General features: G+C 48.1%; 1 protein-coding gene and 1 pseudogene across 2 annotated transcripts; both read left to right on the top strand.

The window, feature by feature from the left end:
- Positions 1-27174, top strand: part of LOC149470578 (uncharacterized) — a 195300-nt pseudogene that overhangs the window by 61782 nt on the left and 106344 nt on the right.
- Positions 8147-25247, top strand: LOC149470581 (endogenous murine leukemia virus Env polyprotein from Emv-2 locus-like). 2 transcript variants are annotated; one of them, XM_089662453.1, is made up of 2 exons: positions 8147-8740; positions 22455-25247. In XM_089662453.1, the coding sequence occupies exon 2, from the start codon at positions 22618-22620 to the stop codon at positions 24040-24042; it is 1425 nt and encodes a 474-aa protein (XP_089518579.1). In that variant the 5' UTR covers positions 8147-8740; positions 22455-22617; the 3' UTR covers positions 24043-25247. The 2 variants fall into 2 exon arrangements, with proteins under 2 accessions (XP_089518579.1, XP_089518584.1); XM_089662458.1 differs by having other exon boundaries at positions 22451-25247.

The following is a 27174-nucleotide window of genomic DNA, read 5'->3' as shown; positions in this document are numbered from 1 at the left end:
GGGGGCTCCCAGTAGGCAGGACTGCATAGACAGATGCACCGGAGCACCTGCCACTGCAGAGCCAACTTCAGAAATTTTGTGCCACACCAATGAGAGGCTTGGGCAGGCCCAAAATATATGCACTAGAGTACCAGCAAGACCACAGCCCTGGAAACAAAGGTGGGGCGTCCCTGGATACATGGCGTGTAGTCTAGATGGGGTATGATATCATCTGGTTATTACTTTGAGGGCCGTCTCATGGACAGAAAGATCTAGAGCTCTTACACACATTATCCATCATGGAATCCCAATCCTCATCAGAAAAAGTGACATCACTATCAGCCTCCCATTTCTGTCTATAAAGAGGGGGTGAGGGAAAGAAAGTAACCAAAAATTGGTGATACAAATCTGAAATAAGACCCCTGCCCCTAGGAGAGTCACGGCTAATAGGTTCAAAAAATGAAATCGGAGATGAAGGCGTAAGAGCAAAATGTGAATTAAAAAAATGTCTAATCTGTCGATAATGATAATATTCACGAAGCGGAATATCAAAAAGTATGCGTAGCATCTCAAAAGTGATACAAGATCCTCCTCTCTGAAAGTCAGATGACCTAATAAAGGACCTATCATACCACCAACGGAATACCTGTGAAGATGAGAATGCTGCAATAAAATTTGGGTCACCAAAAAATGATGAACCTGGTGAGACAGAGGAGACAAGATTCAATTTAAGTTTATAACGGGACCAAAACATCAATGATTGGGCAACAATGGAATTATACAACAATAACGAGTGGGGGGGGGGGGATTTTGGACCATAATACACATGGTAAATAGAACAGATGAATAGACTGAGATTCAAATCTGATCCATGGGACCTGGGAAGTAATAGTCGCACATTGTGATAGCTGTGCGAAACGGGCTGACAGGTAGTAAGCCAGAAATTGGGGAGACCTAGGCCTCCCGCCCATTGTGACCGGTAGAGGACCAATGAAGTAAAATGAGGGCGTTTGTTATGCCAAATAAAATTATTAATAATCCGTTGAAAGCGATCTAAGAACGTTTTGGAGACAGGGATTGGGAGTGATCTAAATAAAGTAATTTAGGGAAGACATTCATTGTTACTGCCCTTACTCTGCCCAAGAATGAGATAGGGGATCCATGCCAGATCTTCAATAGAGGTGAGAGGAGTGACACACATGGTGGCCAATTAGCAGCAAATAATTTTGAGTATCTGGGGGTGAGGTTTATACCTAGGTATGAAATCTGATCTGTGGCCCAACGAAATGGAAAAGAATTGCGGAGAGATGCACCCAGGGAATCAGGAACATTAATAGGCAGAACTACTGATTTAGTAACATTTACAGTAAGACCTGATACTGTTACAAAGTCATTCAATAATGAGCAGAAGTCAGGCAATGACACCAACAGTTTAGTAAGGAAAAGCAGAACATCATCTGCATACATACAAATTGTGAAATGTGAACCAATAATGGGGAACCAGAAATGTCTGAGTGTGATTATTGCAATTGCCAAGGGTTCCAAAACAAGCGCCAATAATAAGGGTGAAAGAGGACAACCCTGACGGGTACCTCCGCCTAGTGTACAAAATACAGAATTGCAGCCTGGAAGTCTTATTCTTGTTTTGGGGGGAGTCATACAAAGCATGTACACCAGACAGAAATTCATCACTAAAGCCCATCTTCTGCAGTAATGAAAACAAGTATGGTCAGAGCAGAAGCGGACTGACAACTCATGGGGCCCCCGGGCAATAGGGGATCATGGGGCCTCTATGTCCTTGCCCACACTCAAAGTACACTCAAAGCACACCCAAAAAAGCCTAAAAAAAGGTACTAGGGGCATTTCATGGGGCCCCCTACTGACCCTGGGCCCTTGGGCAGTGCCCGAGTGCTCGAATGTTCAGTCCGTCCCTGGGCCAGAGGACACTATCAATAACAAAACTTCTTTAGAATGAAAATTGACATCCTGAATAACATTTAATGTGAGATGAATATTGTCCGTGATAAGTCTGCCTGGGATAAATCCTGATTGGTCTGGTGAGACCAAAGAGGAGATAATAGGGGCCAACCTATCTGCCAGAATGCGGCTAAATATTTTCAGATCATTGTTCATCACTGAGATTGGTCTATAGTTTTGAGGTAAATGATGGTCTTTCAGGGGTTTAGGTAATAGAGACAGGTTAGCCAAGAGTATCTCCTCAGGAAACCTACCGCCCTGCAAAACATCATTGAATAATGACATCAAAGAGGGAGCCAATGTAGGAGCAAAATGTTTATAATAACTGTCCGTGAACCCATCAGGGCCGTTGCTGTGGAAGTTCTTAGTGTGCTAATCACACAGGATATTTCCTTCAAAGTGCATGAGGCACTGAGAGAGGATATCTGAGAGGGTGAGAGAACAGGGTGGGGTATAGAATCAAGCCATGAGCCATTTGAGGAAGCAGAAGTTGGTTGCGGGGGAGCTAACAGGATGGAATAAAAATTTTCCAAAATACCCAGGACTTCACGAGGAAGAGAGGAGATACTGCCGGATTTAGTACATAACTTGTAGATATGTGGGGGTCGTATTGAAAGGTTTAATTTCTGTGCCAACATAGTAGACCCTGAATTACTATGTAATAAAAAGGAGGCCGTCGACCAGCGTAGAGCTTTTTCAGTTTTCTGGGATAGTAAAATATTCAGTTCTAGACGCTTTTGCGATATCATGGTTTTGTTAAGGAGAGATGGATTGCCAACATGAGCCCTATAATGTGATTCTAATTCTCGGGTAAGTTTCTGAATTTGTTTCCGCCGCTCTCTATTTCTAGATGAAGCCATAGAAATAAGGTGGCCTCGCAGGACCGCCTTATGGGCTACCCACAAGATGGCCGGGGAGATATCAGGAGTTATGTTTGACTGAAAGTATTCTTGAATGGAAGTAACTACTTCATGGCGGGTGTTAGTATCCGTAAGCATAGAGTCGTTAAGTCTCCAGGAGTAGGGAGTAGGGGCTAGACCTATAAAAGTGATAGACAGCGCGATAATATTATGATCTGACCAGGGGCTTAAATGAATGCAAGCTTTCCTAGAGTTAGCCAGCAGAATGGGGGAGCAATAGATATAATCTAGTCTAGCATAAGACTCATGTGGGTGGGAGTAAAATGAATAATCTCTAGCTCCTACAATATGTGCCCTCCAGGAGTCTACCAGTTGAAGTGTGTCTAATTTTTTGGTAAGGGATTTTGGGAAGGCCTGGGAGGATGGTGAGGACAAGCTTTGGTCTAAAAGAGGGTTAGCTACCAAATAAAATCACCTCCCACCAATAAACGAGGGGATAGAAACCTATCAAGAATTTTGAAATAAATAGGAAAAGAAGGATGCTTGCGCCAAATTTGGTGCACAGACATTAGCGATCGTGAGTTCACGAACCGAGAGGGTGCCTTTAATAATGATAAATCTGCTCTCAGGGTCACGTGCCCGAGGGTTTTTTTACTACAAACACATGGGAATAACATGCCCTGCCCTGCTAGTCCCAGGGAACTCTGGTAAGGACCTGCTGATCTACCAGGTCCCCAATTAGGACACGCAGGGCCTGCACCCTTTCCCGATCCTTGGGAAGGTGGGTTACCAGATACCTGGTGGGGGGACTGAAGTTGAACTCCAACCTGTACCCCTTCTTGATCAAGTCCAGGATGTACAGATTCGAGAAGATTGAAGCCTACTGAGGGAGAAAGGTCCCCAGTCTTCTTTCCGTTGGGACGTTCAAGTCATTGAGATGAGACTTGGTGGGCTTTGAGGAGGATTGGATAAGATTCCTCCTCTTCCCATATTTTTGTGCCCTGTCCAATGTTTCTTAGGCTGAACCTCCTTAACCTTCTGGGCATGTGTTTTTTGACAAAAAACACTACTAGAGTAAAACCTTTTCTTACTCTCTGGGAATGTCCTCTTGTTATGGGCTGTACATTCCAGAGCCTCCTCGAGACCTGGACCAAAAAGATTAATGCCAATAAAGGGTAAGGCACAAAGGTGCAGTTTGAATGCTGAGTTCCCTGCCCAGGTTTTTAACCAAAATGCCCTTTTAGCTGAATTCACTACGGCAGAGGTTCAAGCCGCTAGCTTAACTGATTAGGCCGAGGCATCCACAAGGAAACCAACTGCTTTATACAGCAAAGGAAATTATTTCAGGATTTGCTGCCTGGAGGTCCCTGCCGAGAGATGCGACTGTGTAAGCCAGCATTCCAGATTTCTGGTGACACAGGTAGCCGATAAAGGTGGCCTAAGGCTGATGGAAGTGGAATCCCAGGCCCTGCGGAGTAAGACTTCATCCCTCTTATCCATAGGGTCTTTCAGAGCCCCCATATCTTCAAATGTTAAGTCTGTCCTTTTAGGGACTTTAGATAAGGGGGTGTCCAATTTCTGAACCTTGTTCCATTGCTGGGACCTGTTATCCTAAAAAGGAAACCTCCTTTTAAGATTACTTGAGAAAAAGGGTTTCCTCTCAGGGCTTTCCCATTCCTGCTTAATGGTATCAACCAGGGAACTATGGACTGGAAAGACACTAGTCTTTCTAGCATACAAACCTTGATACATGAGGTCATGCTTAGATAGGCAAACATCCTCCTCCTCGATCTCTAAGGTTTCGTAAATAGCTTTAAGGAGGTCGTCCACATCTTCCAGGGGCAATTTGTTCTGGAACCTCTGAAGGAGCAAACTTCACCGTCCTCATCTTATGATCCTGAATCTACCTGGGACCTAGGATCCTCCTCCGGGTCCTCCTCCCTTCTTAATGCATCTGCTACCTACAAACCAGCCAATTGGGTCCAAGGATCCAGTGGCGACTGCATTTTTCCAACAGGGATCTAAAGGAGTGAAATGTAGACAACACGTCATCCTTAATGGAGGTGAGCACTTTATGGCAGGCTGTAAATGACTTATCCTTAATTAGGCTAGCCACACAATTGCAGCATAAGGGTTTTTCCCAAGCTGAACCCAATTTAGCTGCACAAACTGCACACTTCTTCTTGGGGTTCTGACTCTGCACCTTGTCCTGGGCATTAACCTACAATAAGCAAGAAAAAAAACACAATACAGAAAATAATCAGCCCAGGGCGCCTCATACAAAAACCACTGTGCTGGGGGAGCAAGAAAAGGAAGTGTGCCCACCAGGGTCAGCAAGAGGGATCAGAGTCCCCAAGCTTACCTTAGAGGAGCCAGTGCCTGAAGGACCAGGGTCTGCCTGAGAAGTGCCAGCGCCTTCCATCCATCCCTCTTGGTGTAGAGCCACAGGCTCTGCTGGGTCTGTACACCAGACTGGCTGCTTGACCAGATGCCTGTGCTGCTATGGAGACTGGAACCACGAGTCTCCAGCATTCCTCGATGACGTCACTGCAGCTGAAACTTCCGGTTCCTGGACAGCACCCAGAAGTTGCGGCTACTCGCACGCCTGCTTGGCAGTCATTCTGCCCCACTGTGCATCGGATGCTGGAGCCCCCCCCCAACACGGGAAGGAATGCAATAGGCATCAAAGGTCCTGGACCACCCAGGACAACCCCAATGGTCATCATCCACTGAGGCATGGAAAGATATCAGGAGTGCAGCCCCACTCCCCCTGAAGGGATCACGTCAGGAAGCAGGAAGTAAGCCAGACCAGGATCCACCAGCAACCTCTAGGGCCCAGGACTTCCAAACAATCAGTTCCTTGATGACTGCACCCATCCTTGCAGAGGAAACACTAAAAACTCAGGAGGGAGGCCTGGTGGTCCGCCATTTATAGAACTGTGCTTACGTGTTTCCTGTCCCAGAGGGAGGAGCTCTGTCTCAGGAAGGATGTCCTGGAGGACGTTTGGAGAAATGAACATTAGAATGACTGAGAGACAAAAGCCAGAAATAGATCAGTGGCTGCATGCACGCCTCATTGTTAGGCTGCAGGTAGAGAGGCAGAGATGAGGCAGGATTTATCATGAAATACAAATTAAAGTGTATTATTATCAAAACAGCCAAGAATATTTCACAAGGTCTGAAAAGTATGTAAGTCATCGAGTTATTCCCCAATTTAAGAAGAAGAGCATAACTGCAGGTAGTACATGTAAGAGAGGAGTTGCAGATGATACGATGGTGGGTAGTATGTACAGGAGAGGAGTATGGGGGTATGACAGTGATCGGTGTGTACAGGAGAGGAGTACGGAGGTATGACAGTGATGGGTATGTACAGGAGAGGAGTACGGAGGTATGACAGTGATCGGTATGTACAGGAGAGGAGTACGGAGGTATGACAGTGATGGGTATGTACAGGAGAGGAGTACGGAGGTATGACAGTGATGGGTATGTACAGGAGAGGAGTGTGGAGGTATGACAGTGATGGGTATGTACAGGAGAGGAGTACGGAGGTATGACAGTGATGGGTATGTACAGGAGAGGAGTACGGAGGTATGACAGTGATGGGTATGTACAGGAGAGGAGTACGGAGGTATGACCGTTCCCAGGGAGGAGTATCTCAGGAAGGGTCTATACTCCACCATAACTCTGGTTCTCGGAGTGTCAGGTCCCAGCGGGTTCTCCTGGTGTCTCTCCTGTTATTCTGTCTCGGACACATCAGAGGAACATGGTGGGAGATCGGCCTGAATGTCCTTCCTAGGAGGGAATACCGGAGCCATTCTGAGGCCCAAATGATGGCCGGCAATGAGGAGGAAACCAACACTGAGAAGTAGATGCTGAGATATATACAGCACGGGGCAGCACAGTGGCTGAGTGGTTAGCACTTCTACCTGGCAGTACTCGGGTTGTTGGTTCAAATCCTAACCATGGCACCACCTGCCTGGAGTTTGCATATTCTCCCTGTGCCTGTGTGGATTTCCTCCGGGTACTCCTGTTTCCTCCTACACTACAAAGACATGCTGGGAGGTGAATTGTCTCCTGTCTAAGTTGTCCCTTGTATGTGTATGTCTGAATGTGAGTTAGGGCCCTTAGATTGTACGCTCCTCGGGGGCGGGGACTGATGGGAATGTACAATATAGATGTAAACTGACGGCGCTATATAAGTACCTGGAATAAATAATAATAATACACCCAGATCATCGATGACAAGGAGGAAGGTTCGGTCTCAGATGATTGGTCCGTCTATAGCAGGGACAGGAGCCGGGACCAGGAATAGGAGATCCACCTGACTTACCCGTGTGCTCTGACATGGAGAAGATCCCATGCTGGCCCTATGGTGGCCGTGTGTTCAGGATGGAGACTGACAATCACAGGACCTTCTGGAAGCTGATCTAAAATGGCTGACAGGAGGAAAGTGTTCCCGGGACAGGAAGTGACACCAGACAGGAAGTGACAGACAGGAAGTTACTCCAGACAAATTTATACAGAGGCTGCATTATGGAGAGCAGACACTAGATGGTGCTAGTACAAAAAAAGCTGAATAGAATGAAATAACAGCGAAAAAAAACCTAAAAAGCAAAAGACGATGGCGGCTCGTAAAATTCCTATTAACTTCCACTCTTCATGTTACATCACGTGACTTCCTCAGGAGTTGGCCATCGGACGTACAGCTGCCTATATATACCTTTATAATCCTTAATAGACTAATCGGGCGTCATTTTGTTGTAGCCTGTCTGTCCCTTATTTGGTGGCCATTTTGCCTTGGTCTAATATAGTGTTTTTACATTACAGTGCAGTGGATTAGTTCTCCCTCCTCCATTTTGTGGTAGCTCGCCTGTCCCTCCTCCAGTGGCTGTTTTCCCTTGGTCTAATTTAATGTTATCACATTTCAGCGCAGATTAGATCTCCCTCCTCCATTTTGTTGTAGCCCGCCTGTCCCTCCTCGGGCGGCCATTTTCCCTTAGTCTGATATGAATGCTGGCACATTTTGTCCCCTGATATTAGACATTAGCCAGGTGATTGTATACACACAGCGGGCAGATCTCAATCAATGTCACCCACTAGTCTATACTGTCACTGGGCTGGCCAGCCAATCATGTGACTCCTATTCTGTCCTTCCAATGACCATTCCTAGTACATAGGACTCATCTTCCATACTACATTCATGATACAACAAGATGGAAACTCCCAATATACAGAGAAAATCTCCCATAAAATACATAGAAATCACATCTGCCCTAAAGGGCCATAAACATAAGAAGATTGCCCCCGACGCCCCCAGATTCATCTACAATACTAGCCAAGGTGTCATTGGTCCCCCTAATACACGGACAGTACCTGTTTCATGTACAGGAATGCAGACAACACAAGCTGCTGGTGTGAGGAATCATGTTGTACAACAGAACTGCATCCAGGTCAGCATAGAACAGGAAGCAGGAAGTATAAGGCCATGCAATATTCCCGGATACAAGTCGGGTCACAGGATTTGTACAATGACTCTATAACGTCTCCCTTTTTTACATTCCATTCAAACCTTGTAAACAATGAAACTAAAACAGATCCTGATATCGGGATATGTGGCTGCATTATGTCATCCTCATTGTATCCCGATATGACAGCGGAGTTCTCTCTGCTTTGAGTATATGGTCCAGTAGGACTCGGGGCATTGAGCACCTCAGGAGGATCACGTGCAGGATGCTCATAGGCTTGTGCGGTGAATCGTTCTGCCCTTCGCAGGTCCACTCGATTACGACGGTAAAGACTGCCTTCTACATCCACAAGATATGATCGAGGAGCAACCCTCTGAACACAGGAACCCAGTCTCCAGCGATCGGCCCTGTCACCTGGAAGCGGCTTCATACGGATTGGCTCTCCAATGCTTAGTTCAGGTAAGTCTTTAGCAGACACATCGTATGACAGTTTGGCAATCTGTTTCCTCCGCTGCAGTTTTGCCGGGACACCTGTAACCACACAAGGATCAAGTAATTTGTTGGCCACAGGCAATGAAGTCTTCAATCTCCTAGACATCAAGCGCTGTGCAGGACTACTGTCCATGCCTTCAGATGGGGTGTTCCTCCAATGTAGAATGGCCTTCCACAGATCAGTACCATCAAACTTGGCCTTCTTACAAAGATTCTTCACTATCTTGACAGTCGATTCCGCTTTGCCATTGGCTTGTGGGTGTCTCGGGGGTGAGGTAACATGCTCAAATCCCCAATCTGTAGACAACCGTCTGAATTGCTCACATACAAATTGAGGTCCATTATCCGAGATGACTCTATCCTGCTGGCCATAACATGCAAACTGTGCTTTACAACGCTTGATGGTAGTATCAGCAGACAGGTCAGGAAGTAGCTCAATCTCCCAAAAGTCAGAATAGTGATCAACAATTAGTAGAAAGTCCTGCCCAGCATAATTCAGTAAGTCCATGCTTACAATTTGCCAAGGCCGGGTGGGCAGCACATGCGACATCATAGGTCCTTTCTGTTGTGCCTGCGCTTATTCATTGCATGCCGAGCAACAGCTAACAAAGTCTCTAATCTCCTTCTGCATGTTGGGCCAGTATAGGGTATCACGTGCTTGCCTATAGCATGCTTCTCCTCCAATGTGACTGGCATGAATGCGAGTCAGCATCTCCCATCTTAAAGATTTAGGAATGATGACCGTTGGCCCCTTGTACAGTATACCATCTTGGATGGCGATTTCATCTGTGAAAGTCCAATATTCTCTCACAAGTAATGGGGCTTCCAACTTGGAATCAGGCCAACCGTTCAGAACAACATATTTAAGAGCCTGCAAACTCTCATCGGTTTCAGTGTGCTGTTTTATCTGAAGCAATCGTTGGTCCATGACGTATAAATAGTCTGAATGATTAATCTGTGACAGGACCTCCAGGTCCCGCTGAACATTGCAAACTGTGTGTTGTGCATACTCAGGTGTACCACCTGCTGCTGTAGCTCTGCTAAGAGTGTCACTAATGTACATTTCAGGACCAGGTTTATAGACAACATTTAGGCAGTAGTTTTGTAACGTGACAACATGCTCTGTAGACGTTTGGGTGCACACAAAAGTGGTTTCTGGAAAATAGAAATCAGAGGTTTATGGTCAGTTTCTGCCGTGATCTCGTCGTGCCCATAGAGGTAGTGGTGAAAGCGCTGGCAGGCAAACACTATACTCAGACATTCCTCTTCTATTTGTGCGTAGTTTTGTTCGGTAGAGTCAGTGCCCTTGAAGCAAAAGCGATAGACTGGCCAGCTTGCAATAGACAACACCCAAGTCCAGTTTTGCTTGCATCACTTTGAATAGTTACAGGTTTTGTAACGTCATAGTACTTCAGGACAGGTGTGTCCGTGACCAAGCGTTTGATGTCCTGCACTGCATTATCATGCTTAGGAAGCCAATGCCAAACAGCGTCCTTGTCCAGAAGCCTTCTCAATGGCTCGCAGACCTCTGAGAGGTCTGGTAGGAATTTTGCTAGGTAGGTAACAAATCCAATGAAGCGCTGCAGGGATTTCACATTTGCTGGCTGCGGCATATCCAGTATGGCTCTGATTTTTTCTGGGTCAGCCTTCAAACCCTCCCAGGTTAGAATGTGTCCATGAAAGCGGACTTCTTTGACCTTGAATTGCAGCTTTTTCATGCCAAGTCTCAATTTTACCTGCCTACAATGATTCATCAGTTCCAGCAGTTTGCCATCATGATCTTGCTCTGCTTCCTCGTCTGTGTCCCCACAGCCAACCATAAGGATGTCATCAGCTATTGGTTCAATACCACCGAGTCCAGCCAATAGTTCATGTTGTTTACGTTGATACGCCTCTGGTGCAACTGATACTCCAAAAGGCAGTTTGAGCCATCTTTTCCTGCCCAACGGAGTCCAGAAGGTTGTCATGTAACTACTTGCATCATCCAACTTACACTGTAAAAATGCATCCCGGGCATCAACAAGCGTGAACAGACGTGCCTTAGGCAGCTTGTACAAAACTTCCTCGAGAGTTGGCATGATGTAGTGAGATCGTCTCAGTGCCATATTTAAGAATTTGGGATCTATGCATATTCGTAGCTTATTTGGCTTTCTTACAATCACCATGTTACTTATCCAGCCAGTTGGGTCAGTCACTGGTGCCAAGTGTCCATTGGCCTCATACTGGTCAAGCTGTGCCTTAACTGCCTGTTTTAATGCCACCGGCACATTGCGTGGTACACATTGGACTGGAGGGACACTCACATCAAGGTGGAAATGAACTTCCCCTGGTACAGATTCTACTGGCCCAGTAAACACATCACTAAATTCCTTTATCAGCAGTTGTTTTGTCAAGGGCCCCTTGGATAGATTGTCCATCACATTAAGCTCTGCAGGGACGGAGAAACGTATCAGCCCTAGACGCTCACAGGATGAGCCAGACAACAGTGGCTTTTGGCAGGCTTCCACAATTTCACACTCCAGCTTGTGTGTTAGTCCACGTATGGCACATTCTGTCTTGAAGAGCCCTAGAGATTTCATCATCGCACCGGAGTGTAACTTTAATCTGGTGTCACTTGGCAGTAGACGTGCTTCTGGTGCTGACACCATTTTGTCTCTTAAGCACATTACATCCCACGTTGTTCCTGAATGGAGGTGACAGGATTGGGGCTTATTATTTACATGTAAAGTGACAAACCATTTCTTTCCTCTGGATTGCACAGCGCCCATCAATTCACTGCTGTCTATAACTTCAGTGGTGTGTGTGTGGGGGGAGGTAGGTGATCTGTGTGGGGGGAGGTAGGTGATCTGTGTGGGGAGGTAGGTGATCTGTGTGGGGAGGTAGGTGATCTGTGTGGGGGGAGGTAGGCCGATCAATTCACTGCTGTCTATAACTTCAGTGGTGTGTCTCTTCCTCATATGCGGATGTGTTCTCCACGTTGTGTCATTTGCCTATTGATGGCCGTCGTTTACTTGACAAACAAACGTTAGTAAAATGGTTTGTTCTTCCACAAGACTTCCAAGACTCCCCATAAGCTGGACACGGCTCTTTAATTCTTTCATGCACAGTCCCACAGTATTTGCAAGTTGTAGGGTTGGCAGTATTTGTGCTCATCAGGCGGCGTTGCTGCACTTTGTTCTTGTTGCCATGCTGCATTGCAATGTTTATGCTGTCAGTCTGCTGTCTGTCCTGTTCCATAACTTTCAGACGTCTGTCAGTGAGCTCTGCTGTACGGCACGTCTCAATGGCTGTGTGTAGAGTGAACTCATGTTCTCTTAGGAGGCGCCTGCGTGTGCTCTCTCGCTAGCTATACCAACAACAATTGTGTCCTTTATCAATTCGTCTCTGAGTGCCATATTCACAAGTTGCTGCCTTTTCTCTCCAGTGTGTAACAAAGTGATCCAAAGATTGTCCCTCTTCTTGTTTGCAGCATCCAAACACATCCCTTTCATAAATGACATTTGTAGCAGGTATGAGATCATCTTCCAGTACATTTACAATGGCTGTAACATTGTGTTGCTGATCTGCTGTGAGGGTCACATTGTGTTTATACACATGCCTGCATTCACTGCCCATGACTCTTCTCAGAGTTGCTGCCGGCACTCCTGCACATTTCTCATTCCAGCCTGTAGCCAGACAATAATCTTCACATTCAGCTCTGAAAGATTCCCAATTGCTGCTCCAATCCCCACTCATTGTCATCCCCTCTGGGGGAGGTATGCCATTCATGGCAGCCATATTGTCAGGAAGCCTCTGAGCTATCAAATCTCAGACAATCCTCAGTCTCAGGCTGTAGTTCACAAACCTGTGTTTCCCAAAGCTGCTGCGCTCCAAACAAGAGGTTCAGTCCTGATTCCAGTCACTTCTGACACCATGTTTCATGTACAGGAATGAAGACAACACAAGCTGCTGGTGTGAGGAATCATGTTGTACAACAGAACTGCATCCAGGTCAGCATAGAACAGGAAGCAGGAAGTGAAAGGTTGTCGCTAGCCCCTGGCTATCTGTCTTGATCAGTCTGTTGAAGGTATGGACGTCCAGAAGACTGACTTCACCTGAGTAATAGACAAGTGCACAGAGTGATAGGTGAAATCAATCTACATTTTTTATTAGCGGGAAGAGGATTAATATAACAAAAAAGATAGGTGGGGGGGCACAAAGTATCTGGGAAATACTTAATTCTCAGTAATTGATTGGCTGAATACAAATACAAGCATTTACGTCAATCCTGAATAATGATGAGAAGCAAAATGTAACTTTCCCAGGAATAAGGAATGTCTATAATATTACAAAACACTTATCTGCTACATACAATAGAATCTGGCTAGATACTTGTCAAGGCTGTGAACACGATCTTTCTCAGGCATTGTAATCAGTTATAAGTAACAAACAATTATTTTCTCATGGGACAGAAATATTTGACATTTAATTGTATCATAACAGAAACAGGTGCTGTTAATACAAAGAAATAATTGGATACTATCACCGTCTCTACCAAGGCTGAGCTAAGATAAGAGATAGAAGAATATTGTGAGTGCAGTTCTGTAACACATAACTGACAGCATATTTTCATTACCTCACTCTGGGTATAATACAAAACAATCAACATGGAATATAAAATGGAGTGGGGAAAACAAAATGACAGACCTAAAAGACATACATTTCCCTTCAGTTACTTTATATATTTTATAGCCAAAAGTACAAAATATTGTTTTTCTTAAAAATTTTTGGTCTTTTTTTGTTTATGGCGTGAAAAATAAAAAGCGCACAGATGATGACATCCCACCGACAGAAAGCTCTATTTGTGTGAAGAAAGGACGTACATTTAGTTTGGGTGCAGCGTTGCATGACCGCGCAATTGTCAGTTACATAAAGACGCGTGGCCATGAAGGGGTGTACATCCTGCGTAGGGGGAGGGGATAAGGACACAAATTGGCGCTTTATTCTCATGGAGATCACATGGTTATTACTAGGAGGAGACGGAAACATTTGCTGGGTATTGGAGCTTTTGTGAGATGGATGGATTGGATGGCGACTGATTTGTATGGAGACATAATATAGAGCGGGAGGAATCCATGGTGTATTGTCACATGTATGAATGCAGGATTGGGGTACTATCCGTGTATTAGGGGGACCAATGACACCTTGGCTAGTATTGTAGATGAATCTGGGGGCGTCGGGGGCAATCTTCTTATGTTTATGGCCCTTTAGGGCAGATGTGATTTCTATGTATTTTATGGGAGATTTTCTCTGTATATTGGGAGTTTCCATCTTGTTGTATCATGAATGTAGTATGGAAGATGAGTCCTATGTACTAGGAATGGTCATTGGAAGGACAGAATAGGAGCCACATGATTGGCTGGCCAACCCCGTGACAGTATAGACTAGTGGGTGACATTGATTGAGATCTGCCCGCTGTGTGTATACAATCACCCGGCTAATGTCTAATATCAGGGGACAAAATGTGCCAGCATTCATATCAGACTAAGGGAAAATGGCCACCAGAGGAGGGACAGGCAGGCTACAACAAAATGGAGGACAAAGATCTAATCCACTGCACTGTAATGTGATAACTGTGCAATGATTTCTGACTAAGGGAAAATGGCCGACGGAGGAGGGACAGAGGACTACAACAAAATGGCGATTGATCAGTCTATTAACCACTTGCCCTTCAGAAACACAGATCACTTACCTCCCCACACACAGATCACCTACCAACCCCCACACACAGATCACCTACCTGCCCCACACAGATCACCTACCTCCCTCACACAGATCACTTACCTCCCCCCCACACAGAGATCACCTACCTCCCCCCAAACACAGATCACCTACCTCCCCCCACACACAGATCACCTACCTCCCCCCACACAGATCACCTACCTCCCCCACACACAGATCACCTACCTCCCCCACACACAGATCACCTACCTCCCCCCCACACAGATCACCTACCTCCCCCCACACAGATCACCTACCCTAATTTCGATGGTTCCGGGTTCGGCATCCAAACATCTTTGGTGTTCCCCAAACCCTGCAGAACCGAACCAAATCCAGAGCAGCTCTTCTCATCACTTATCATGACCCCCCGGTCACTGCTCACTGTGTGGGGGCCCAACATCCAATCCATGATCTCCATGGCATGGCCAACCATCACATCCCTGATCCCTATAGAGGAGGAGATTTCTACTTCACCATCACCCCTTCTGGATCCACACCTCATGTACGGGTGATCCCCCCCCCCCCGGGATCATTGTTCCATTTCATTTCTGGATCCACACCTCATGTACGGGTGATTTCCCCCCCCCCCCCCCGGGATCATTGTTACATTTCATTTCTGGATCCACACCTCATGTACGGGTGATCCCCCCCCCGGGATCATTGTTCCATTTTATTTCTGGATCCACACCTCATGTACGGGTGACCCCCCCCCGGGATCATTGTTCCATTTTATTTCTGGATCCACACCTCATGTACGGGTGACCCCCCCCCGGGATCATTGTTCCATTTTATTTCTGGATCCACACCTCATGTACGGGTGATCCCCCCCCCCGGGATCATTGTTCCATTTCATTTCTGGATCCACACCTCATGTACGGGTGACCCCCCCCCCGGGATCATTGTTCCATTTCATTTCTGGATCCACACCTCATGTACGGGTGACCCCCCCCCCCCCCGGGATCATTGTTCCATTTCATTTCTGGATCCACACCTCATGTACGGGTGATTTCCCCCCCCCCCCCCCGGGATCATTGTTACATTTCATTTCTGGATCCACACCTCATGTACGGGTGATCCCCCCCCCGGGATCATTGTTCCATTTTATTTCTGGATCCACACCTCATGTACGGGTGACCCCCCCCCGGGATCATTGTTCCATTTCATTTCTGGATCCACACCTCATGTACGGGTGATCCCCCCCCCCGGGATCATTGTTCCATTTCATTTCTGGATCCACACCTCATGTACGGGTGACCCCCCCCCCGGGATCATTGTTCCATTTCATTTCTGGATCCTCACCGGCCTCCCTCCTCACCGGCCTCCGTCATCACTGGCCTCCCTCCTCACCGGCCTCCCTCATCACAGACTATCTCTGCTTCAGTCTATCCTGAACTCAGCAGCCAGATTCATCCACCTCACCAACCGCTCCTCTTCTGCCACCCCCCTCTGTCATTCCCTCCACTGGCCTCCACCCCGCTCTGCCAATACTTCCACTGGCTCCACCCCCCTCTGCCAATACCTCCACTGGCCCCACCCCCTCTGTCATTCCCTCCACTTGCTCCACCCCCTCTGTCATTCCCTCCACTGGCTCCACCCCCCTCTGCCATTCCCTCCACTGACTCCACCCCTCTCTGTCATTCCCTCCACTTGCTACACCCCCCTCTGTCATTCCTTCCACTGGCTCCACCCCCTCTGTCATTCCCTCCACTGGCTCCACCCCCCTGTCATTCCCTCCACTGGCTTCCACCCCCCTCTGTCATTCCCTCCACTGGCTTCCACCTCCCTCTATCATTCCCTCCACTGGCTCCACCCCCTCTGTCATTCCCTCCACTGGCTCCCACCCCCCTCTGTCATTCCCTCCACTGGCCTCCACCCCCCTCTGTCATTCCCTCCACTGGCCTCCACCCCCCTCTGTCATTCCCTCCACTGGCCTCCACTCAGTGTCCTCCACCCCCTCTGTCATTCCCTCCACTGGCTTCCACCCCCCTCTGTCATTCCCTCCACTGGCTCCCGATTGCCCAAAGCATCAAATTCAAACTCCTAACTCTGACATACAAAACCATTCATAACTCCGCCCCAAACTACCTCACCGACCTGACACACAAATACCACCCAACCCGTAATCTTCGCTCCTCACAAGACCTCCTACTTTCTAGCTCCCTGGTCTCCTCCTCCTACGCCCGACTGCAGGACTTCTCCAGGACTTCCCCCATCCTCTGGAACTCCCTACCCCAATCCATCAGACTGTCACCTACCCTCCTCACCTTTAGGCGCACCCTGAAAACCCATCTCTTCAGGGAAGCCTACCCCACCCCCACCTAAAAGCCGATCTCCTCCACTCCTCCTACCACTCCATCCCCCACAGCCACTTCCTCCTGTACCACTACCCCCTCCCTCCTAGATTGTAAGCTCCCAGGATCAGGGCCCTCGCACCCCTTGTGTATTGTATTGTTACTGTATTGTCTCATGTTCTGTCCCCACTATAATGTACAGCGCTGAGCAAACCTTCTGCCACTATATAAATCCTGTATAATAATAATAATATTTGGACCGTGTCATGGAAATTTTGTATTGTTGGTCGAACTTTAAATGTGTCATATATTCGTGTTATTCATATGTCTCTCGTGTGGCTTAATTAAAGCTCTGAAGGCTGCAATTGGGCCATGCGCATGTACAATGTATGTATTACAGTACTCAGCTTGGTAATGGATGAGATGGCGGATCTGCGCTTATAGACCGGCGTGTATACCACCACGGCATTCCATGCGAATGCTGCTGTCAGTAGACCGTGGGCCTGTATCCACATATCAGCAGCATAGTACCACATGGGCTTCATAACGCAAGGCGCCAAGCGGTACGAACTCCACGTGTAGGCTTATGCATATCTTACAACCCATTACCAACTTGAAACTGTATCTTGGATGGATGTGTTTTAATAAAGATCGTATCGGGCCCATCCAGGTACAGACTGATATTTTTAGGGAATGCTTGTACAAAGAATTTACATACCAATAGAAGCTAGTAGGACAGGAAATATGACCTCAGATGGCTCATGGGGGGGAAGGGGAGGAAGTCTGCTGACCTCAGAAGACTCATGGTAGAGGACCAGTGATAGATAATAGGAAAGGCTATGCTCCAATTGAAATGTACATCCTGTGTATAGGCACTCCCCATTGCATTGTTCGGTGGGAGGGGATTGACTTTATTCATGTGGGGGGCATGTGTGTATTTTTAATAAAACAGAGAGCTGGGTCTGAAACCAGCCCTTATGTGAGTTGCAACATCATCCTGAGAGTGTCGTTTGATCATTCTAGGGTAACGGAGCTCCACCCCCACATCTCAACAGAGCTAAAAGTATTTGGATGGGAAGTCTTCTCAACAACCGATTTGCAGACTATCTGTGAATCAAGGGGAATAGACACCCGGTTAAGAAACAGGGCGGATTGCATCAAAGCGCTACGAACCACTGATCAGACCCCTGCCCCCCAGCTATACCCTGATCTGAGGGACCTCAAACCTGAAGGTGCAGTAAGCGAGGTGGTTAATCTAAGCCCACCGATGAAGCTGGGCCAGCCCTTGCACTCTTCCCAGACCGAGGCCTATCCAGTCAGAGTGCAGCAATTTGAAGGTCCTCCCAATGCACAGGGGGAACGGACTTTAGGGGAACGGGTAGTTTGGCATGTCCCCTTCACCCCGGCAGAGATCCGCACTATTCTGGCTGAGCTCCCGGACTATCGAGTAAATCCGAGAGGATTTGCTCGAATGTTTGGACAAAACCAGTTCAGCTATGGTATGAGCGGGTCAGATTGTGCGCAGATCCTGCGGGCAAAGGTGGGCATGGAAGTGGCCAGTACAGTGATTGCAGGGTGCTCTATAACCACTCATGAGGAGATGACTTCAGGGGGCAAAGAGTTCTGTACACAGCTAAAGGCAAAGCTTCCAGAAATGTATGGTGCTACCTCTACTACGGACAAGATGAAGCTCACCCAGGGTCCTAATGAGGAAAGCGCCTGCTTCTGGCGCCGTCTCAAGCAGACGGCACTGGATGCGGATCTGGAAGTTGGACCTGATGCTCCAACTGAAGGGGTAAAGGTGACCGCGACGCACATTCTGTTGCGGGCCAAATTTTTGGAAGGCATCAATATTAAAATTCGGGAAAGGCTGGTTCTGGCCCGACCCGAATATAATGAGATGTCTATCCCTGCTATCCTTTCCACTCTTGCGGCAATAGAGAGGGAAATGGATAGAAGAAAACAGGACAAGGCCAAAGTTCTTATGTCCCAGACCCCACACGAAAAACCAAGGGATCTGGGTCACAGGAAGGATAGGCCCCCACCCAGGTGCTTCCAGTGCCACCAAATGGGGCACATGAGGAGGAGCTGTCCCCTATTACCTAAAGGTCGGTGGCAGTTCATTCCTGATGAGTCCTCCGCCCCTATGACCACCATGGTAAGTAACTCCTATGAATCCTCATAGGAAGTTGGCAAATCGGTGTCGGCCCAGATCCATCTTTTTCTCGAGGAATTAAAATATCCCCTCCCTTGCCTCATCGACACCGGTGCAGCCAGAACAGTCTTGCGAAAACAGGACATCCAAGGCAAGGTACCCCTCTCAGGGGCAAGCACACCGACGGTAGGCCTCACAGGTCAAACGGTGTCTCTACAGTCCACCAAACCACTCCATTGCAGGTTATGTCTGCACACTGAGGCTGTCAGGTCAGTGCTGGTCTCAGATGACGTCCCCATCAATCTTTTGGGAGCGGACATCTTGTCAGACATTCAAGCTATCATTGAGTTCACCCCATCGGGTGTTGTGGTGAGTAGTGCCCTGTCGGAAGAAAGACTGTGCACATTGTTGGCCCTACCTTATCTCACCGAGGCTACATATTGTCTGGAGTTGGACGTATTGGCTGAAGTTGACCCCAAAGTTTGGGCAGCAGATAAATATGATGTGGGTCTCTTGCCGGTACCTCCAACTACAGTCAACATCAGACCAGGAAGCGTATTACCACAACTACCACAATATCCTTTAAGTGTAGCTCAAATGGACAGCCTAAAAACCCAGATCGACCATTATCTACAGATAAAGGTCCTCACCCCAACCCAGTCGCCATGTAACACACCATTATTCCCAGTAGCCAAAAAGACAGCACCGGGTCAACCGACCACCTACCGGCTGGTACATGACCTGAGAGCGGTAAACAAAATCATCATCAGTGATGCCCCTTTGGTGCCCAATCCACACACCCTGCTGGCAACCGTACCACCCAATGCAAAATTTTTTACCGTCATTGATCTGTCAAACGCGTTTTTCTCGGTACCCCTGGATCCCCAGTGTCAGTACCTTTTTGCCTTCTCCTTCCAGGGCCGACAACTTACCTGGACCCGTCTCCCCCAGGGGGCGGTAACCAGTCCCTCGGAATACAGCTGCAAGCTGAAAATCGTGTTAGATCAGTGGACCCCAATGAATCCAGAGGTGGTGTTGTTACAGTATGTTGATGACTTGCTCCTCTGCTGTCCCACTAAAAAGGATTGTTATCAACATACTGTTTCATTACTCAACCATCTGGCGTCAACGGGCAACAAGGCCAGCAAGGAGAAATTACAACTCTGCCAGGAAAAAGTCATCTTCTTGGGGCATTGTATTTCTCAGGGCACCAGGCACCTAACAACCCAAAGAGTGCAGACATTGCAAGACCTAAAGAGACCCAAAAACCACCGTCAGCTGAGAGCCGTCCTCGGCCTTATCAACTACTGCAGAGATTGGGTCCCCAATATCTCGGGCAAACTTGGTCCCCTGTATGAGCTGACATCCAAAACACCATTTCAAATGTCAGATGACGACTGGTCAACTCTTCAAGATTTGACTCAGGAACTCTCAATAGCACCAGCCCTAGGTCTACCCAACTATGACCTACCTTTCTACCTTTTCTGTCACGAAAGTCAGGGCCATGCAACCGGAGTACTAACCCAACTTCACGGAACCAAATACCGCCCCATCATGTACCTATCGACCGCTCTGGACCCAGTCATCAAAGGGTCCCCGGGTTGTGTGAGGGCAGTGGCTGCTTGTGCTGTCCTTGTCCAAAAAGTGGGTGACATCGTTTTGGATTCACCCCTCACAATCTACACTCTGCACTCGGTGCAAGAGATCCTAAACCAGGTCCAAACTAAACATCTCTCTGCAGCAAGATTGACCAAATACGAGGTAGCCCTCCTAACTCCTACTAACCTCTCTATCAAACGATGCACTATTCTTAACCCAGCTTCTCTTCTTCCTGTGTTGGAAGACGAGAAAGGGGGGGAGGACAACAACGACAGTGCTGAATTTTGCAACCCGACTAACAATACTAACACCTCTTCTACTAACATGTCTTCTTTGTCCATTACTAACCTCTCTTCCAAAGGACACAACTGCATTTCTTTGATAGAACTGGAGTCAGCGGCAATCAGCCCAGTGAAGGAAACGCCAATACCGGAAGCGAAAAATCTTTTTGTCGATGGGTCCAGGTACTACACCCAAGACGGTAAGCCACACACTGGTTACGCGGTCACGACGGAAAGTGACGTTGTGGAAAAGGGCTCTCTGAACGCACATATGTCAGCTCAGGAAGCTGAGCTGTGGGCACTGGCCAGGGCATGTGAGTTACATGAAGGTCAGAGGATTAATGTTTATACGGATTCGAGGTACGCGTTTGGTATTGCACATGACTTTGGTCCCATCTGGAAAGCGAGGGGATTTCTCACAAGTTCAGGTAAACCGGTGAAGCATGCAGAACTGATTGACAGGTTGTTCATTGCTTTCGGCCTGCCACGGGAGATTGCTGTTCTTAAGGTGAAAGCTCATACCACTGAGACTAGTGTGGAGGCATGTGGAAACGCTTTGGCAGATCGGTCCGCAAAGGCCGGTGCACTGGTTCAGGAAAGGGGGGTTCTGATGCTGGCCATCCCTTCAGAGGTTTCGTTAGACGAGTTTAAAAAACTGCAATCGCAGGCGAGTTTGCAGGAGAAGGCTAGATGGACAGCAGCAGGAGCCTCCCAAGGGTCGAATGACATTTGGTGCCTGAACAAAAGATGGTGTTTGCCAAAGTCCCTTTTCCCCATGATGGCCCACTTGGCTCACTACCCTGGGCACCAATCTAAGACGGCTATGTGTGCGTTGGTAGACGAGCATTGGATTGCACCTGGGTTCAGTACTGCTGCAGCTACCTTTGCAGCTTCTTGCCTAGTCTGTGCCCTACACAACCCTGGCAGAACGGTAGTAATACCCCAAAGGCACTCACCAAAACCTGAACGCCCCTTCCAACGAATCCAGATCGATTACATCTCGTTACCAAAGAGTGGGCCGTACGAATACGCCTTGGTCTGTGTAGATATGCTTTCAGGCTGGCCTGAAGCGTGGCCCGTCACATGTGCCAACGCTAGTACCACGGCGAAGAAAATCCTGTCTGAGGTTGTGTGCCGCTGGGGTCTACCTGAAACCATCGAGTCCGATAGGGGGTCACACTTCACTGGACAGATCTTTGCAGAGGTATGTAAAGCCCTTCACATCAACCAAGGGCTACACACCCCGTATCACCCCGAGAGTAACGGTAAGGTTGAACGTCTCAACGGAATCCTTAAAAACAGGATCTCCAAAATCATGGCCGATACCAAAAAACCCTGGCCTGAGTGTCTCCCCATTGCCCCCTATTCCATCCGGAATGCCCCTCGGCAACCACATGGGCTGTCACCCTACGAGGTGTTGTTTGGGGGACCTCCCAAAACAGGGTTGTACTTTCCTCAACAGTTGTCGTCTTTGCATTCACAGCTTACAGGTTATGTGCAATCTCTGCAACGGGAGCTGCAGAAGATACACCATCGGGTTCGCGAATCGCTCCCCGATCCAAATGCAATAACTGGTGTTCTTTCTATTGAGCCAGGTGATTGGGTCGTCCTAAAGAAACATCAAAGAACTGGACTCGAGCCACGGTTCACCGGACCATACCAAGTCCAGCTGACGACACCTACCTCACTCAAACTCGAGGGACGAGACAACTGGGTGCACGCAAGCCACTGCAAGAAGCTTTTCAGCTACACCAGAGAATGAGGGGTGTAATTTTCCTTTTTCTTTTTGTTTGTATGTCATACATGTGTGTGAACGGAGGAAAAGACGGCAGATACCCCAACCTTTTATTTAAAATGCACCTGCGTTTAGCCAGAACCGCCAACAAAACCAACTGTTGGGTATGCTCTAAGCCCCCACCCAGTCATCACATGTCCGCAATGGCCGCTGTTCATGCCCTATATGACATCCGCGTCGGCATGAAAAAGCAAGGGACCCCTGGTCAGCCCCCACGTAGACATTTGTCGGTAGAACTTAATGACACATTTTTAGCAGGTAACATCAGTTTTAGCACCAATATTAGCTCTAGCTCCTGTAGGACCCTCGTCAGTCCATTATGGGTAACTGGACAGCTAGGCAGCCCTCAGGTGTGCTTTAACATCAGCTTTGGCACAGGTAACAAGTTTGTTGGGACTACCACCTGTGAGGGAGGTATAACTGTCAATCTGACTAACCAGACTTCCCCTCTGAGTAACAACACTGACCGACCAGACCACGTTTGTTGGAAGGACGGATGTGATGTGCAGACTGAGGGAGCAATCCCCCAGTCTGTGCAACTGTTGCTCAGTGCCAGAGGCCGAACGAGGAACTCCTCCTGCTCTGCTCTGACAGGTCCATACTATTTTCTTTGTGGTTCGGCAGCCTATAGAACATTTCCCCAGAACGCGAAAGGTTCGTGTGCCCTCATAAAGCTAGTCCCAGCATCCTATGTAGTGATGGATCATGAAGAGTTGATGGTCCACAAGAAGGTAAGGATGGCAGGGAGAGTTCGCAGAGAGCTGTTCTCTGAGGGCGACCAGGCATGGGCTTGGTTCCCCTCATGGACAGGATGGGGAATAGAACTTATGAAGCGCCTGAACAATTTTTCTGTCATCGTGGATAGTATGTTTAACGAGACCGTAGAGGCTGTCAGAGAAATTGCCCAAGAACAACGGCAGATGGGAATTTTAGTGCTTCAGGAGAAGATGGCCCTTGATTATCTTTTAGCCGCCAAAGGGGGGTTCTGTGAGTTCATCGGAGAGGATTGTTGTACTTGGATAGAAGACACCAATGACAAGGTCCAGGCCCATATGGACAAAGTTAGTGAACTACAGGGAAAAGCTAGAGCTATAGCTAGTGAGGGTTGGAATCCGTTCAAGGGTTTGGGAGGATTGGGAGATTTCCTGTTCTCCATCGGATCTTGGTTGAAGGAAGTGGGAGTGTATGTCCTGATGCTTCTCTTTTTCATCTGCCTTTTATATGCCGCGGTGAGATGTTCCTGTTGCCTCATCGACCGTGTAAGCCAAGCTCGGGCAGACGACCACATCTCCATGCCCGCTCCTGGGATCCCACTCCAACCACTGATCGGAGGAAGACCTCACCAACCAACCACCTTCTCTACAGATTACGTCCTGGCTTCCCTCTAATTTATCTCCCTGAAGACCCCATTCTCCAAGACCTTCAAGCAAGCTTCAAGCCTCATCATGGTTTGTGTCTGCGATTTGGAAAACTGTCTGGGTCGAGACCAGCCTTGTGTGGCCCCGTCTGCAGGGGCAATTTGAGAATCTGTTGCTGGATCTCCCCAGACCACCGTGGGATCACAAGCCTTATTCATACCACAAGTCTGTTTGTGGTTTTTGCAAGAGCCTTCCTGTAGTGAAGGTTCCAACGCTCTTGAGGATCATTGCTTCAATCAAGCCTGTTTGCGTCGAGTCTGCGTCGGGTCTTGTTGTTTCAGGTACCCCGTGGAGCTTTATTCTCAGGGACAACTACAGGAACTCTTTGAGGTTTTGAGACTACACCCATCAAGCTGAAGAAGATCAAGAAGGGACACGAGGAGAATATGATAAAACAGGAGGGAATGTCATGGAAATTTTGTATTGTTGGTCGAACTTTAAATGTGTCATATATTCGTGTTATTCATATGTCTCTCGTGTGGCTTAATTAAAGCTCTGAAGGCTGCAATTGGGCCATGCGCATGTACAATGTATGTATTACAGTACTCAGCTTGGTAATGGATGAGATGGCAGATCTGCGCTTATAGACCGGCGTGTATACCACCACGGCATTCGATGCGAATGTCGCTGGCAGTAGACCGTGGGCCTGTATCCACATATCAGCAGCATAGTACCACATGGGCTTCATAACGCAAGGCGCCAAGCGGTACGAACTCCACGTGTAGGCTTATGCATATCTTACAACCCATTACCAACTTGAAACTGTATCTGGATGGATGTGTTTTAATAAAGATCGTATCGGGCCCATCCAGGTACAGACTGATATTTTTAGGGAATGCTTGTACAAAGAATTTACATACCAATAGAAGCTAGTAGGACAGGAAATATGACCTCAGATGGCTCATGGGGGGGAAGGGGAGGAAGTCTGCTGACCTCAGAAGACTCATGGGGGAGGACCAGTGATAGATAATAGGAAAGGCTATGCTCCAATTGGAATGTACATCCTGTGTATAGGCACTCCCCATTGCATTGTTCGGTGGGAGGGGATTGACTATATTCATGTGGGGGGCATGTGTGTATTTTTAATAAAACAGAGAGCTGGGTCTGAAACCAGCCCTTATGTGAGTTGCAACATCATCCTGAGAGTGTCGTTTGATCATTCTAGGGTAACGGAGCTCCACCCCCACATCTCAACAGAGCTAAAAGTAGTTGGATGGGCAGGAATCGTGTAGTTTAGCTGCAGTCGTGGTAAGCGAGATTCGCACAGCTTTATGGGGGATTTCTGCGCATCCAACTGCGAGTACTCACGGTAAGGAGAAATTCGTTAAAGCGAATTTCCAAAACAACCGGCACCATCTACATCGCGTTCCACATTATTCTGCAAACTCTATTTAAGTGTCACAAAGATGAAATCTTTTGTTTTTCAGTGTAACTCATGGATGGCATTGTGTGTCAGGGCTCTTTTGATCACTGAAAACAATCTGGGACACCGGAGATAATTAGATTGGCCGGTGAGCCCAACTGAAGGAAAATCTTTATTAAACACAGCTCAGTATATACAGCTTCAACCCCACCCCCACCAGACAGCCTGGCACCGGGTTTTCCCCACCCACAACAAACCCCACAACTAACAATACAGTATGAACTCTATTAGAAGTGACAGACTACAAGGTCACATTTCCCTAAACAGTGTAGAATGTCTGTGAAACATGTCCAGCTTTACAAAGGGGATAAAACCAGAACAGAAAGGGCAAAATGTGATCACACAGGGACAGTTCCTCACAAAGCTCCCCCGTTGTGTAACACCCGCCAGACCCGGCGAGACCTTCAAACGGGTCCGCTTGGGGCTGGTCGGTTCAGAGGGTTACTTCTCCAACTCGGCTTGCCGGGACAACCCATCTGCATTGGCGTTTTGCTTCCCCGGTCAGTACTGGATTGTAAAGTTATAGGGTTGGAGGGCCAAGCTCCACCGAAGCAGACGACCATTGTCCCCGGAGACCCGGTTTAGCCATACCATGGGGTTGTGATCGGTGAGTACGGTGAAGGAGCGCCCGTACAGGTAGGGCTGCAATTTCTTGAGGGCCCATACTAAGGCAAGGCACTCTTTCTCCACAGCAGCGTAGGCCACCTCTCGGGGTAACAACTTTCTACTTAGGTAGGCCACTGGATGGTCGTTCCCGTCATCCCCGATTTGGCTCAGAACAGCGCCCAATCCAAAGGTGGAGGCATCGGTGTGAACACAAAACCGTTTGGAAGGGTCAGGAGCAGCCAAAACGGGAGCATGGATTAGATCATGTTTGAGCTTTTGGAAAGCAGTTTCACACTCTGGGGACCACACAACCTGTCGGGGCAGATTCTTCCGGGTCAGATCCGTTAGGGGTTTAGCAATGGCGCTGTAGTTGGGGATGAATTTACGGTAGTACCCCGCAGTGCCTAGGAAGGCAAGGACCTGGGTCTTGGTTTGGGGAGTGGGCCAATTTGCTACCGCTTCCACCTTTGCAGGTGCCGGTCGTTGCTTCCCACATCCTACCCGATGTCCTAGATATTGGACCTTGGACACCCCAACGTGGCATTTGTCAGGTCGGATGGTCAGCCCTGCTTGCCCGATGCAATCAAGCACTTCCCTGAGATGTTGGAGATGATCCTCCCAACTATCACTGTAGATAGCTATATCGTCTAGATAGGCACAGGAGAATTCCTGCAGTCCATCCAGCAGGTTATCTACCATTCTCTGAAAGGTAGCTGGGGCATTCTTCATCCCAAACGGCATGACCCTGGACTGGTACAAGCCGAACAGGGTGATGAATGCTGACTTTGGTACCGCGTCCGCATCCAGCGGAATCTGCCAGTACCCCTTGCAGAGATCGATAGTGGTAAGAAAATGACCTCTGGCCATCCGGTCCAGCAGCTCGTCTATCCGGGGCATGGGGTATGCATCAGTCACGGTCCGGTCATTGAGCCTGCGGTAGTCCACACAGAACCGGATGGTTCTGTCCTTCTTGGGTACCAGAACTACTGGGGAGGCCCAGGGACTGTCAGAGGGTTCTATCACACCTAAATCTAACATTTCCTTAATCTCTCTTCTCATCCCTTCTCTGATGG

Source organism: Staurois parvus, unplaced genomic scaffold (genome assembly GCF_062004578.1).
Source record: "Staurois parvus isolate SC_StPar_1 unplaced genomic scaffold, SC_StPar_1.0 ptg000038l, whole genome shotgun sequence".
In the NCBI taxonomy this organism is placed as follows: Eukaryota; Metazoa; Chordata; class Amphibia; order Anura; family Ranidae; genus Staurois; species Staurois parvus.
This window is presented reverse-complemented; position numbering and strand designations above follow the sequence as displayed.